At 35.7% G+C, this 14,673-nt stretch overlaps 1 protein-coding gene across 1 annotated transcript in view; it reads right to left on the bottom strand.

Annotated features, from left to right (window-relative positions):
- Positions 1-2,889: 2,889 nt before the first annotated feature.
- OTOG (otogelin) overlaps positions 2,890-14,673 on the bottom strand; it is a 104,630-nt gene continuing 92,846 nt past the window's right edge. The window contains exons 49-57 of the mRNA XM_054201326.1: positions 14,320-14,360; positions 13,102-13,177; positions 11,987-12,165; positions 11,117-11,221; positions 10,557-10,676; positions 9,242-9,287; positions 7,042-7,116; positions 4,529-4,608; positions 2,890-3,090 (exon numbers count right to left, since the gene is read on the bottom strand). Of these exons, the coding sequence (XP_054057301.1) occupies positions 2,890-3,090; positions 4,529-4,608; positions 7,042-7,116; positions 9,242-9,287; positions 10,557-10,676; positions 11,117-11,221; positions 11,987-12,165; positions 13,102-13,177; positions 14,320-14,360 (923 nt within the window). The remainder of the gene's footprint in view (positions 3,091-4,528; positions 4,609-7,041; positions 7,117-9,241; positions 9,288-10,556; positions 10,677-11,116; positions 11,222-11,986; positions 12,166-13,101; positions 13,178-14,319; positions 14,361-14,673) is intronic.

Here is a 14,673-nt window from a genome sequence, read left to right as displayed (position 1 = left end):
AACTGTTTTAAGACTCAGATATTGTCACAGTCTGAGTGCCTCCTGCATGGGAGGATCAGATGAAACCTACAGCTGGTTGAGGTCCCTTTGGTTTCCGAAGACATGGAAGTACAAATAAGGCAAAATCTTTTTCCAGCTGAGCTGCTTTGTGTGAACACAGCGTAAGGTAAATACAGGGTGCTTTGAACTCACCACTGACAGACAGGATAAGCATCCGTGAAGGAATTTAACACGGAGGCAGGGATAAAAGCAGCTTCCCCTGTCAAGCCATAGGCAGTTTGGATCTTTCCCTTTGTTTCTCTCGGCATAAGCCTAATGTTTACAAAATCAGAAGTAGGGACTTAACACAATGTTTATTATTTTACTCCTGAAGTATAAGCAGCAGCAGTGTTTGATTACCGTTACCGGATACACCACAGTCTCCTTTCTACTCTCACTGCCAGTATTAACTTGCTCTGCAAGCAAGAGTTGAAAGTTTGGATCTCAAATGGATTTGAGTAACCGCCTTGTGCTGCTGGAAGCAATGAGTGCTTTGCCATTAGCTCAAGTGGCAAGGGGAGGGACCACACCACAGCCAAGGAAAGCATAGCGGCTCACCTAATTCCTGCTCTAATTCTGTCCCTCATGTTGGTCATTGACACTTCACAGCAAATACTGTCTTGCTTGAGAGCAAAAGAAACAGCTCTTTTATTAATTCCTACCGATCAGGTTGGCATCTGCCAGATGGTTCTAGGGAAGGATGAACTTCACCTTTGCAAATGCCAAAACTTGAATTTTAGGCACTTGGGTTCAAGGACTTAGCTCTGCTCAATGTCTTGTGAACAGCACTTTTTACTCTGCTCCTCATTCCATGGTTTTCCAACAGATGCACTCCTCCTAAACAATGTCCTTTCTCGCTATTTAGAAGACGCCTTTGAACAAAGAACATGTCTTACTAAAATGGGTAGGGATGGCACATATTACAGTTAGATCTTAAGGACTTACCTTAAGACCCCTGAGTCCCTAAGTACTCACGGGTAATCATCACTACAAAACAGCTACATCATAACAACATGCTTACACTTACTCAAAACACAGTCCACTCTTCGCAGTCAATCCTGAGGGACAGCTTAGGAAAAAGCCACGGAAAGAAAATGTGCAGAAGTTTACCCTTATTTTTCCTGTTTTTTCCAGAGGAAATAGCCTATCTGACACTTAGCATCAGAAATGTTCTGTTATTCTTTGATGAGTAACAGTTTTCCAATTTTTGTTTTGAATAAAATGACATAGCTGAATTTTGCATTTCTGAGGATGAAAGTTAACCGTGATAGAGTCAGAAAAAGATGTAGATTTTCAAAAATCCATATACAGGTCCTTCCTTCTTGTAGTATTAGATCATTAGTACTAGTGATAGCAGCAAACCCTAAAATTAACCATGTGCACTGTGGGAAAAGAAATCAGTAACACTGTGTGTTGAATCACATGTAGTAAGCTGCTTTAACAATGATAGCAAAATTAATTGTAACAAAATAAGACTTCCTGTTGTTTATTAGATATTGTAAGAATGAAATGTACAGTATACAAAATTAATATCAAAAATGTTCACATGATTGATCTTAACACCACATTTTTCTTTGGATTAACTGCAGACAAACAGCTTTTTAAGAAGTTATGCTAAGATCTATTTTCTGCTATAGGATGTCAAGCGTATCACTACATGCTATCTACATTTTGAAAGCTACTGAATTTTTGCTAAATCTTGGTAGCAATTTGTTGGAAAAGAACAGAACAGCAACATTAGCTTAGAAGAGAAAAAGATTAGTTCACTACAACAAAATATTAATTGTTGAAGTTCATAAGCAAAATTGCTTTGGAAATTTCAAACCTTACAATTGTACATTTTTAATATCAAACACTTGCCATTACAAGTTACATTCTACTATACTGGTGACAAAGATTTTCAACTTTGTTTTGCTTTTAGACAGATACATAATCCTGGTTTTCTTTTTTCTAATTAATTTCCTCACCTTTAAAATTAGTGTTAAATAAAGTTCATTCTGCTAAGGAAACAGTTGAAGTACGGTGCATTTTATAAGCTGAATGTTTTTGTTTAAGGTGTATCTATATAAAGGACTGTAAAATGGTCTTCATTTGTTAAATCTGTGTATTTTCAGTTTATGTCATATTGTTTAGGAGAAAGATAAAGTAACTACTAATGACTAATCTAGATAGCCTACAAACAGTCTATCTGTTCCATACATTACATGCTTGCAATAATACTTTTCACTACAATATAAAATACACTAGAAAAACTGAAATTAACAACCAGGGAACGTTACACACAGTTATCAGTATTGACAATGTTTCCCTGATTGGAAAAAAAAATAATAATCTTTAATTGGATTTCTCATACATGCTCTACTTTACAAGAGGAATATGATTTAAACTGAGAATTCTTCTCATGTTGTCCAAACAATTTTTCTTAATAGACACTGAACGTATTTGCACAATTGCAATGCATTCAAAATAGCAAACTGCTGCCAGATAAACCTGTCAGTGGTTTAAAACAGGAATGGGTGCCTGACAAAGAGTGGGCCAGCCTTCCAGAACAAAACAGATGATGTTTTTTCTCTTGAGGTGTCTCTAATGTAAAACACTTCACCTTTTAAGTTGGCACACATCACAAGAACTCTTAAAACAATCCCTGTGAATGAACATGAAAGACAAATCACAATAAAAATGATGCAAAGCCATTCTTCAGAAATTTAGAAGAGTCCAAAAATGTTTTTACTCTTTTAACATTAAACTGGTAAAATTCAGTGGATTGGGTATTGCATTTTTAATAGATAAACTATTATAATTATCTTATGCTGGGAAGAGCTGGACTTGCTGTTTTCTTTCAGGTTTTTTTTAAGACCATTGGCAAGAACAATCTGTAGGCTCTTGGATTGAATAGCTGACCCAGGTTGAATTACTGGTGCAATACAATTGCACAGTTCGTCTCTGTAGTCCTAGCTCCCTGCAGCATTTGCAGAATCTTGCATATGTGTTGATGTTATAGTTGTAAATGCTTGCAGATGGGCACTTTCCATCACATGAAACAATGTTCACCTGGTAACAAAGATGAAGAATAATCAGGAAATTGAAGCATCTAGGAAATAAAGTTAAGAGTTCTCAAGAAAGTCCAAAGACATTAGGCACCCAAATCCAATGGCAAAGCAATAAAAAATTTGGAGGTATTTCCTCTAGCCCCTTAGGAAGTCCCACTATGTCCGAGTAATAAACTCAGAAGTACATTTCCCAGATAGGTCTCAATTTTTATCTTACTGAGATTAATGATGGCTTTCCTGTCAATTTTGGTAACAGATTTTGGCTATTAATGGACACAAAGAACACAAAGAAACAATTTCAGTTTTGAATTTTCATAGAATGGTTCGGGTTGGAAGGGACCTTAAAGATCATCTAGTTCCAACCCCCCTGCCATGGGCAGGGACACCTCCCCACTAGACCAGGCTGCTCAAAGCCTCATCCAGCCTGGCCTTGAAAAAGCTTTGAATTTTACAGTATTTGTAACAACCTTGGCTTGAACATAGCACCAAATGTTCTGTCCACAACTCCCAACATTATTAATTTCAGTGATACACCGATGCAGTGTTGCTATACTGGTATCAGTAAGGAGGAATATAAAGAATCAATCCTTTGGAAAGCCAAGGGGAATTATTATGAGTCATACCAAAACTGTAATATGGACTGTAACAGAAACAGTCATACAAACTGATAATTTTTTCAAGTTTAATAGTCAGGATTTGTGTTTCTGTTCAATGAGACACTGAGACTAAATTTCCTAGCTGCTCAACAGCTTGCTCTACAAAATGTACTCTCAGAGTCATTTTAGAGGTTACAGCTGTTTCCCTATACTCTTTTATTACAGCTTTTCCAGGCGCTCTTACACATCTCACACGAGACGTCTGTCTGCACCCTTGCTGCTGCTCACATTGCCCAGCAGGACATTGTTGGTGTCCTCCTACAATAAATCCTTCAGTAGACACACTGATAGTGCCTCATTCTTCCTACACATTTCACAGTGTGCTCATGCTGCTGTCTAAAAAAAGCCTACAGGACCCAGGATTCCTTTCTTCATGAAGTTGGCATTTAAAGACTTTCCCTGGACAGATGGAAAAATCAAGCACATCTGCAGCTATTTTAACTGTAGTAAATCACTGGCAAGATTCAGTTATAACAAAGTTAATTTGCATATAATAATTTTGCATTATAGGGTGAACTGAGACCCTGGCTTTGCGCTAAATCATCATGCGCTTAAATGCTTAAAAAAGCAGAAGTCACATTCCCCTTTTTCTTATTATTTGAGAGGACGATTGCTGAGAATGTAGGGAAACATTAAAACAGCTCTGAAACACAGAAACCTCTGTCTCTGTGAGAGAGATGTAGACAATAGCCTTGTGGAATTTGTGTTCCCTTTCTTCCTTCTTTTTATTTCTCATATTTTTCCCCCTTCTGTTAAAAGAAATTGTGATAGTTATTTACTTACTGGTGTGTTACTCCTGCAGTCATTCTTGCGGATAGTCATCCTAACAGTCACCTTTTTACAGAATTTTCCATCTTCCTTACCTGTAATGGGCATTGATTGAAAAATATCAGCTCAAAATTCTAAACATTTTAGAGACAAGAACTTTCCTGAACGTTTTATGGGATCAAGAGACACAAAGAAGAAAATACCCAATACATCACTGCACATACAAAACTTTGGCAAAGTTACATTAGCTATGCATTGTATTACTTTTCAAACTATTCCATTTCATGCATTAAAGTATCTGTCTCCCTATATCTTCAAAAACAATTATAAAAGGTTCATTCTTCACTCTGAAGCCTTTTAAGACTAAGTCTACTGTCTTGCAAAAAATTCTGTAAAATTCATCAACCACTCTTGTGAGAAGGCTTGTTAATAATGTATAAAATGCATTTTCTATTAAATAACTGTAACAAACTTTAATAGCAGCAACTATGTTCTTTTGGTATAAACAAAGTTTAAAATAAACACTTAACAGCAAAATCTGATTAAGAACAGGGCTTCATTGGGGCTTTACATTTCTGTGTGGTTTTATTACATAAGAAAAAGAACACCAGTGAACTAAATTTTTTATTTACATTTTCATTAGCATTATTTCCACAATTTTTGCCACAGAAGTACGTACAAAATATATGGATGAAAGAAAGATAAAAAAAAATATGAAATTAAATGAGGAGTTAAGCTTAATTTAAGAAGGGAATCCTGAACATTTGAAAAAAGCAAAGAAGCTCAGTATAAAGTTCATTTGTTAGAGATCAGAAAGCACGGTATCTTCTTACGATGATCCTTTCTGTGCTGAAGAAACCACATCACATGGCAGATCTGTAAGAGAAATGAATAGTCCATTCCATTATAACAGCTTCTAGTTTCACAGTAGATTTCACACACCATGATGCAGTCTCACATGACTCTCTACTTACAGAGCTGCATTTTCTTTCAGACAAGAAATTCAAAGTTGTGGCCAAAAGGTGAACACTGTTAGTTACAGAAAAGCAAAGGCAATGAAAGACTGTTGCTTTGACCAATACCGAGCTGTGACAGAGGTTTATTACATCTTGATGTGCAATGTCTAGTCCCCTGCTTTAATCACTGTCAAACCAGGTGTTGTCAAAGAGAAGCATTTTTTGTGTTAGTTTTTCAGGGTTTCTTTTTTGGTTTTTTGTTTGTTTGTTTTTGTTTAATATATAAGTCTACTACTATTTCTAGACATAGCAGAGGTTTCTAGAATATGAAAGAAAGGACAGCAATGAATCTTCTTGGAAGCAAATAAAAATCTAGAATCAGAAATGGCTGGCTACTGCTTGACTATCATTAAATTATACTTGCATAGAGAAAAAGGAAATCGAGGTATGAAGAAAAAAAATTTGTTTTTGAAAATAAAGAACTCACCATTATTTCATGTTTCTCATAGTCCTATTCACGTCCTTTCTTCTTTTACATTATACATGGTATGTAGGATGGAGAATTCAGTGCAGCTGTGGCTATGACTTCATCCAAGCTATAGTGAAAGTACGTATCTCAACGATATAAATATTTAATGTATTTCCATGCATGTCCTTTAATGTCCAGTGGCTTTTAATGATCTCCACAACATAATATACTTTTCCATGAACAACCTTACAAAACATGTCATCATCATATACATGTTGTATTATAATGAGATTCTTTTTCACAGGCTGTATGGACAAAAATCATTGCTTGGTTTTTGGGTTGACTCATAACACTGTTGTCATTTAAAGTGATGTCAATATGAAAGAGTAATATAGATTTCAGCGTAGTACTTCTAGAGTCATGAGAGTAATTTAATGAAGGATGTATCACGCTGATGTACAAAATTACAGTCAACATCATTTCTCTTACAGAAATGTGGAGAGATGTTTTCACAAAATAAATGCCAAAATAATTGCATTCATACCATATTACAATTCAAAAAATTAACATACTCTATTTGAAAGAACAAATATAATCTCCAGTTTTCATGGAGAAAGCACAGGCTTACTGTTTTCAGTATACTATCCTAACTACATATGGGAAAGAAATGACCTGCTTCTACTGTATATGCCACGGGAAGCAAAACTATATGATACATCATCTGTGAAAATGTTGCTTACATAATAAGCTTTAGCAAGCAAAGCCATTAGTCTCTATGTTCTACAGCACTGTAAACATAATGGAATTAGCTTACATTTTTAAAAACAGCAATTTTACGCATGCAGCAAGCTAAAGGCTATGCAAGTGCTTACTACCAACAGTACATTGTTGGCTAACAACAATGCACTGCCCACACAGTGCAAAATGAAAAACAAAACAAAGTCAAAATGTGAGCCACTCTGAACCATGAGCAGTTACACTACACTGCAGCTTTTGGCATAATTGGGTAACATGAGGCCTGATGCTCCTATCAGGGAGTACATTGTTGGAAATCAACAATGATGCTGTTTGGGTTGGTCCTACTTATTTCCAGTAAAATGTACCTGTGTTACAGCTAGCATAGGCTGTAGGAGTGACTGGGCTAACAGGGAATGGGAGGAGCACTGACACTGTAGAACCTGGTAAGAACATTACATATTGAACAGAGTACAAGTTACAGGGGATTCCCTATCAGTATGAAACATTCTGGAGTTATTAGACTTCAGCATATTTGAGAAAAGAAATCAACCTTAAAATGCCTGTATATTACAGGATCATAGAATGGCTGAGGTTGGAAGGGACCTCTTGAGGTCATCTGGTCCTACCTCCCTGCTCAAGCAGGGATCACTGTGTCAGCAGCTCAAGACCATGTCCAGGTATTACCTGCATAGCTAAGCCTAATGTGCCTAATGTTAAAACCAGGAAGAATGTGATCTACATTGGTATAACTAAGACAATCTGGTACCCTAAATTTAAGATGTCTTTTGGGGTTATAAGAAAGGAATAGTATAATTTCCTCTGAACAGTGTTTGTAAAAACTCCTTAGGTTTTGATGGAACTTCTAGGACTTAGTTTTCAAATACCACTTAAAACTAAATGCAAAAATCACAATGGTTTCTAATGGTAAAGTACTTCAAAGGAAAACAACAACCTGATAACCCTTCTCGTAAAACGTCTCACACAATTACAATTGATTAACTGCTCTCAAGCCAGATTTGTTCAGAACCAGAATGAACTACATGATTGAGATACTATGTTGTTTATAAACAGGTGTGAAATCAAAACTGTATGAATGTACTTGTGAATGTATCTCAGAAGTCACTGGATTTTTCAAGGGTTTAATTTTACTTTCTGATGCATGCCCCAGATTAATAACTTACTTTTGTCTTAAATAATTAAGATTGTGGTTATAATCTTTCTCTAAGTATAGTAGCAAGATCTTCTGCATTGCTGAAAAGTAGCTTAATGGACTTTTAACAGTCTTAATAAATTGTTTGTTCAGAAACTGGCTTATATGGCTGATAAGGCATTGAAGGGTAATGTCAGATATTCAAAAAATATTCTCAAAGAGCCTGTGGAGAATCGGCTACAGAACTAGGACAAACACAGGTCCATCAGTGTGAGAAAACATGAAAAGCTATTACCATTCCCTTACAGTGATTAACAGCATGAAAAAAGCAGGTAAATCTTCCACAGTTTCAATAACCTTTGCACTACAAAATGTAATACATGAGTAACACCGAAAGGTACCTCCCAGTTGGCCACACGTATCCCACTGCAGTAACTGTGTGCATGGTACCATATCTGGTAGTCATGATCCCATCCCACCCAGCAGGAAACACCCGCACTATTCTCCAGCTCTCTCCCACGCTTTATCTCCTACTATCTTTAGCTTTTAGGTTGCTATTCCAGCCAGTTATGCAAATGAAGTCAGATTTTTGCACCTTTCTAAAGATAATCTGATACTGCCGCCTGTAAAAATCTCCTTTTCAATTGCTCAAAACATTGTCAACTACAAATATTTGAGCTTAGATTATTCATGTTAGGTGTCTCCCTCAGGCTAAATTCTTCATGAAATCAGCTGAAATGTTTCAGCTATGTACCAGTGTGCTAAGAAAAATGTACTTAGCTCTTGATTTACCTTAAGAATCAGCGTATTTGGAACCCATTCTGTAGAGAACTATTTTCTTTTTTCCCCGAGAACCTTTATTAGCTTTCATAGATATCAAAACATATCTTGGTAATCAAGTAAGGGGGGATTTTTTAATTATAAGTTCTTTTAAAGTATATTGCCTGAAAGCTTCTGAACTATGTCTATAAACGGAACATAACACTATTACAATCAGTTAATTATTTGCAGCATTAACTTACAAACTGCGTAGATCAATCTTCATATATACCAAATATGAAAATATGAATGTAGGTGAAGCATGTTTTAAGTGTTAAGTGTTCCAAGACACAGTACATTCTTTCTACTAAACACAGTAACTAGTTTTTTGTAGAGTTTTATATGAGAACTACAAAATACTCAAGGTAGCAATTTTAGTGACTTGGCCAGCCACAATCACTATCAGTGGAGTAAACCCTTCAATGTTAAGCTGCTTTCTTCTGATTTAACTCTACTAGTTTTGTTGGCAAACTGGGAAAATCATAGCCTTTGAGATCAGTAAATCAAGCTTTCATGAAGGAGAGAATCAACCTTATTTCTAAGGTAACAACAAATCAGACAGACTTGCGAGGCAGGAAGTGTCATTAATCACTTACATGTTTTGCAGCATCCTTCTAAGAATGGTACGATATAGCCCCCGACCTGACCAAGAGAGAGATAAAGAGGAAAAAAATTGATTTTTTTTCTAATATATTCACATATATTTGTACTATTAGAAATATCTCCCAGATAAAACTCTGCAACATTATTCAGTCAAATGCAGCACTCTCGTCAATGGATGAATGTTTTACTGTAAATGATTTGACTATTCTAACACAAGTGAATATTAAGTGGTTGTCACTGAATGCTACTATAAATCACCAGCTATCAAAATGCCACATTTGGAGAGGGAATGACTGTGTTAAGTCTGACACCATCATCTGTTACCTAGAGTAAACCCCTGACTTCTTGTAGAGGCCATACGGACAATCACAAAAATGATTCTGAAATTAAAACAGGAAGAAATCTCATCTAAATGAGAAGTCAAACACTCCCCATAGTGGAGAGTCATGGCTATCTTCAGTGCTGTAGCATAAAGCACTTCCCAGAGTACTGCAGGAAGAACAGCTACAGCTTTTTAAAAAGCTCTCTCAGATAACCTTAAAGGAGTGTTCAATTTTTGATGTCCACCTCGGTATCTCAAGCCATGATGATCTACCTCTCTGCCTTAAGTTTAGTTTGCCTAGAACAGCAAAAGGCCTTTCCCCAGCTGTGTAACTGTGATTCTCTCTGAAGAACCAATCCAATGTTATCAGCCAGGAAGAACTACAGCCACCTGGTTCCTTTAGGAGTGTTCCCTGCTTGCATACCATCATTCATTAAGGAAAGTATCCTCCCATCCACATGGAAATGTAGAATTACAGAGCTATACAAGAGTGTTCCCTGCGTACATTTCCTGGCACTTACTCATTTTGCAAATTCAATAGAGATTTTGCTTCTCCTGCAATATTATTCCACAAAAACTTAAAGTCTCACTGTAGAAGAGATTTTTCTGATATTCAGACAATCTTTCCTTTTCTTCAATGTTTTTCACCACTGTGATGAATCAAATTGCTATACACAGAAAATCAGCTAGAAAGAAGTCCAACACAGAAAAGCATCCAAATTCAGACAGCTGTATAAGGACTAGTTTGACAAGCCTCTATTAAAAAAAATTCTGAGAATAAGAAGAGGTCTCTCCAGCAACTGGTGTCACACTAAATGTGTACAGTTAGAGCTTTTCACCTTCAAATGTCTGTGCAAAAACGCAGGCACTGCAAAAATTAAAATTTCTCCCTTCTTGAGGTAAAAACATCTTTTGTCAGTGTTAATCTTTTCATGCAAATATAACTCATTGCTGGAATGCAAACAATGTATTGAACACTGACTGACCTTCACACATTCAGTTTCATTAAAGGGTGGGCAGCCAACTGAAGAGGAAACCAGAACTGGTCCTATTGCCGTGTTAGTGCATTCGTATCTGATGCAGTTTGAAATCCAAACAGTACCAGGCTGTTAAAAATTGTGAAACAGAATCTTTACCCAGCAACTCAGAAAAAATGGTATTACAGTATTTATAATACAGTTCCATTGAATGTGATCTTGTCTGAATCAAAAGTGATACTTATAGCAAAATATAATTTAGACACATGTAAAAGTTCTGTTTAAATACAGAACTTAAAACTCCACTAAATATATATAATGTTAAGTAGGTTCTAAAATAGTCAAGTTGACAATGGTTCTCTGATATATCACAATCCTTTAATCACTGTGGACAGCTATATAACTGACTCTCCAAGAAACTAATGTTGTGTACATGCAAAACTGTTCCTAGAATTGGGCTATATAAAGCTCTTCTTTGCACATTTTATATGGCAATGTGTGTACAGTATCTCATAGTTTTTTTATTTACTCCTAAATACTTTGAGGGAATAAGACATGTATAAACTTACCTTAAAATTAGAAACTGTGCCATTGCTGAAAGTGTGGAGGCAAGACAAGTTCTTACAGCTACCACAGCAAGTTGATAAATCTTTTGGAGGCTGATAGACTTGGTTCTGCCAAAATCAAATAGATTAGTCCTTGTATGAGACCACCTTGCAGCTTGACATTTTGCTGCTGTAATGGGCAGATTTTTTTCAGGTATCTGATTTTAGGGTTCATTTTTAAATAACTTTCAAAATCAGATAGCTTACTTTTGTGCACAGTGTACATTCATGAAGCTTTTATAAAATATCTTTGATCTTAATCGAAGTAAATGGGAAGAAGTTCCAACTCAGAGAATGCAGTGGCCTTTCTCCCATTTTCAAATATAAGTCTGACAGCTTACTTGAAGAACCACTGAAATTTTGACTCTTTACACATTAGGCATCAAGTACGTACATAATTAGAAAAAGTAATCTATATAATATTCCCATGGTAATGTATTATACTTTCTAAAAAGACATGGTATCATTTACTTATTTTATAAAGCTGTTTTCGCCACATTTAGAATTTTTCTTCTATTTATAATTATTCTGTTCCCAATTCTTATTGAGCTAATGTCTTCCAGGAATTTGTACCACTTTGTGCATAATGCAGTTATACAGGAATGCAAGGTGGCAGAATGCTATATACATTAGTTCGTATAAGATTTACACAGGGGAGAAAACAGTGAACAGAGTGAGACTTTTATAAACTTCTATCAGCACACCATTAGTGGGAGATCTCATAGTTACTCTTTCCATCTTGCTCCTATGACTGTAATCTACTCAATAAAACCCAACAAAATGTAATTAAGACTACCAGTCACAATATACATGTCCAAATTCTGAACTTCTTACAGCTTTGCACTTGACAGCACAGTCTATTGAAGATGTGTTTATTTGGTAGTATTTAGTGGAGGGATCAATCACATTTGTACAATAAGAAATACGGCAAATGCCATCTGCATTGTGTTCCACGATTGTCTGTCCAGGAAGCAGCACACCTCTCTCATTACTCAGGCAAACTTTGTCTCTCACTACAAGAAAATGCAAAAATAAACAGCATGCTCAGGACAATCGAAAGCTTGGCATCAAAACTCTGTTAAAAAAATGTTTCAAACAGTAAAAAAGAAATGGAAAAAGCTATTCTACCTCTTTAAGAATTATGGGTCAGATTTTCAAACATACTGTTAATACTGGTCTAATGCTTCATTACAATCACCAAATTATTTCAAATATAACCATGCATGAAATATAAATAAATATATAATATTCTATTAGCTGCACCACCAAAATAACAGTAGGTGCTTCTTCAACTGATTTGTTTTATAAGTCTACTTCAGGATAAGAAAAGTACCTGAGAAATGTCTTTCTCCCCACTGATTATTGAGGGTACAGAAGATAATTAGCTCAAAAGTATACATCTTTATTGTAGAAATCTAGGCAAGAGCAATCCTAACTCTATCGGTCAACTAGGTGCCCCACAGAAATTTTTTAGTGAGTTTTTGCAGACACTATTGGGCATGCTTTAAGATGAATTTGCATGGTGCTGAATGCTATCCTTGATCTTGTAAAGCACATACGCACGTCTACAACTCCCGAGTAGTCTCATAATGGGTTAGCGGGACTTTTCTTTATGTGAACATTGGGTCTGTGTTTGGAGTCCTTACTTCAGCTCAGCAAAATGCAGGCTACTTAGTCAACACCACCCAACTTTCCCAAAACTCTATCTGCTATTTGCGGCACAGACCTCCCGCTGCAGGAACTAACAGAATACAAGGACAGGCCATAATCAATCAAATATTTAGCGATGGGTCCTATTTTCTTGCTTTTTCTTACACTATTTGTGAATTATGTCAGTGAGTTCTTTCCTCCTCAGCACCATGTTCAGAGTGAACACCCAGTTTATCATTCCTAATTTACCTTAGCACTTGAAAGGGTATTTCTTTGAATTAAATTCTTTTCTGACTTACCACATTTGTATTTAACACAGTTACAGATATTTTCTGTACTGTTCTGAAACTGTTCATCTATCTGAAGTTTCTGCCCCTAAGTGTATAAAAGCAGGAAAAAAAAAAAAAGTGAAATGACATTTTTTTCTTATCTGTATCATCTTTTTCTTTTAAATACCTTTCCTTCAGGATTTGAGTAGCAGTATCTCTTGCCCGTAGAAACCTATTTTGAATACACTTTCATCACCCACAGGACATTTCATTAAGTAACGATAACTGAATGGAAATTTTTTTTACAACTGAAAAAACAGGAATGGTTGTTGGTGTCAGTACAGCAGACATTTAAGACAGAAAAGACGAAGGCAAGCCAACAATGAAATGCAATGGCTTGCTTTTGAACAGAAATCTCCACACAGTGTGGAGCGTATTCTTTCATGGAATAACTTAATGGATATAAATAGTGTTACAATAGCACAGATGTACTTTTTAATTTTGCCTTTTATTATTTATATGTATGCATATTAAGATTTTTCTTTTCTGCAAGTCCTGATTCCTTACGCCCAAGTTTTTTCAGCTATGAAATTAAAGCAATAACAACAACCTCACTTACAAAGCATTTTGAATTCCCTCTATAAAAAAAGGAGCATACTATTTCCGATTCCTTCAGGACTCCAAATTATAATTTTTATAAATTATTCCCATCGCAGTATTATTTTCTGGATAAAATAATGATAAGAAAAAATCAAAGCATTCCCAGTACTGACTGAGAACCTAACATAGCAATGCTAACAGGCATTTTTGTAATGTAGAACAAGCCACAATGAAATACAAAGTTCTGCTTATTCAGCAGTTGGAGTGGATGATATATATTAACATATTCACTATAACAAATAATATTTACAAAAAAAAGATGCTTTAAAGCATTAAGTTCTGACACTTTAAAAACAAAGTATCATCCTCGGGTGCATGAAAGGAGTTCCACTCTACAAATACTTTATGGCAGTATACGGCCATAAAAACTCGAGAAATATCAATGCTATACAGCCATTTTATTCTGCAAGATATTTAAACTTAACTGTCTCCTTAAAAATGGTTATATGTTCTCGTAAAGCAATTTAAAAAAACAGACAGTGACATGGCATTTCATATTTCACTGATAAAACGATTAGTGAGATACTGATAAATAGATTTATTAATAAATTAATAAAAGAATACTGACAAGGAAGATGAATTTCATACCAGTTTGCACTGAGGTTTGGGGATTGTTTCGCATGCGCATTCTAAAACAAAATACGATAACAGAAGCAAGAGTTGAGAAAGTTATAGGCCATTTGCTTAAAACAGAGCATCAGTGAGAACAGAAATTCCAGATTTACAAGTCATCACTGAAGAAGTTCTGCTGGTTTTTGAAACATACCCATGTGGCGAGGCCAGAATTATGTTTGATTTCTATTCCATCCTGATAGCTAATACCAGCTTCTATGACCACCTTTGCTTATTACAACAATTTACAGCTTTGTATCAACTGCAGTTCACCTGAATACGTTAAAAAAAAAAAGATGATCATACTAGCTGCTAGCCTCTTTGCAGTGA

This window comes from Rissa tridactyla, chromosome 4, assembly GCF_028500815.1.
Source record: "Rissa tridactyla isolate bRisTri1 chromosome 4, bRisTri1.patW.cur.20221130, whole genome shotgun sequence".
NCBI lineage: Eukaryota > Metazoa > Chordata > Aves > Charadriiformes > Laridae > Rissa > Rissa tridactyla.
This window is presented reverse-complemented; position numbering and strand designations above follow the sequence as displayed.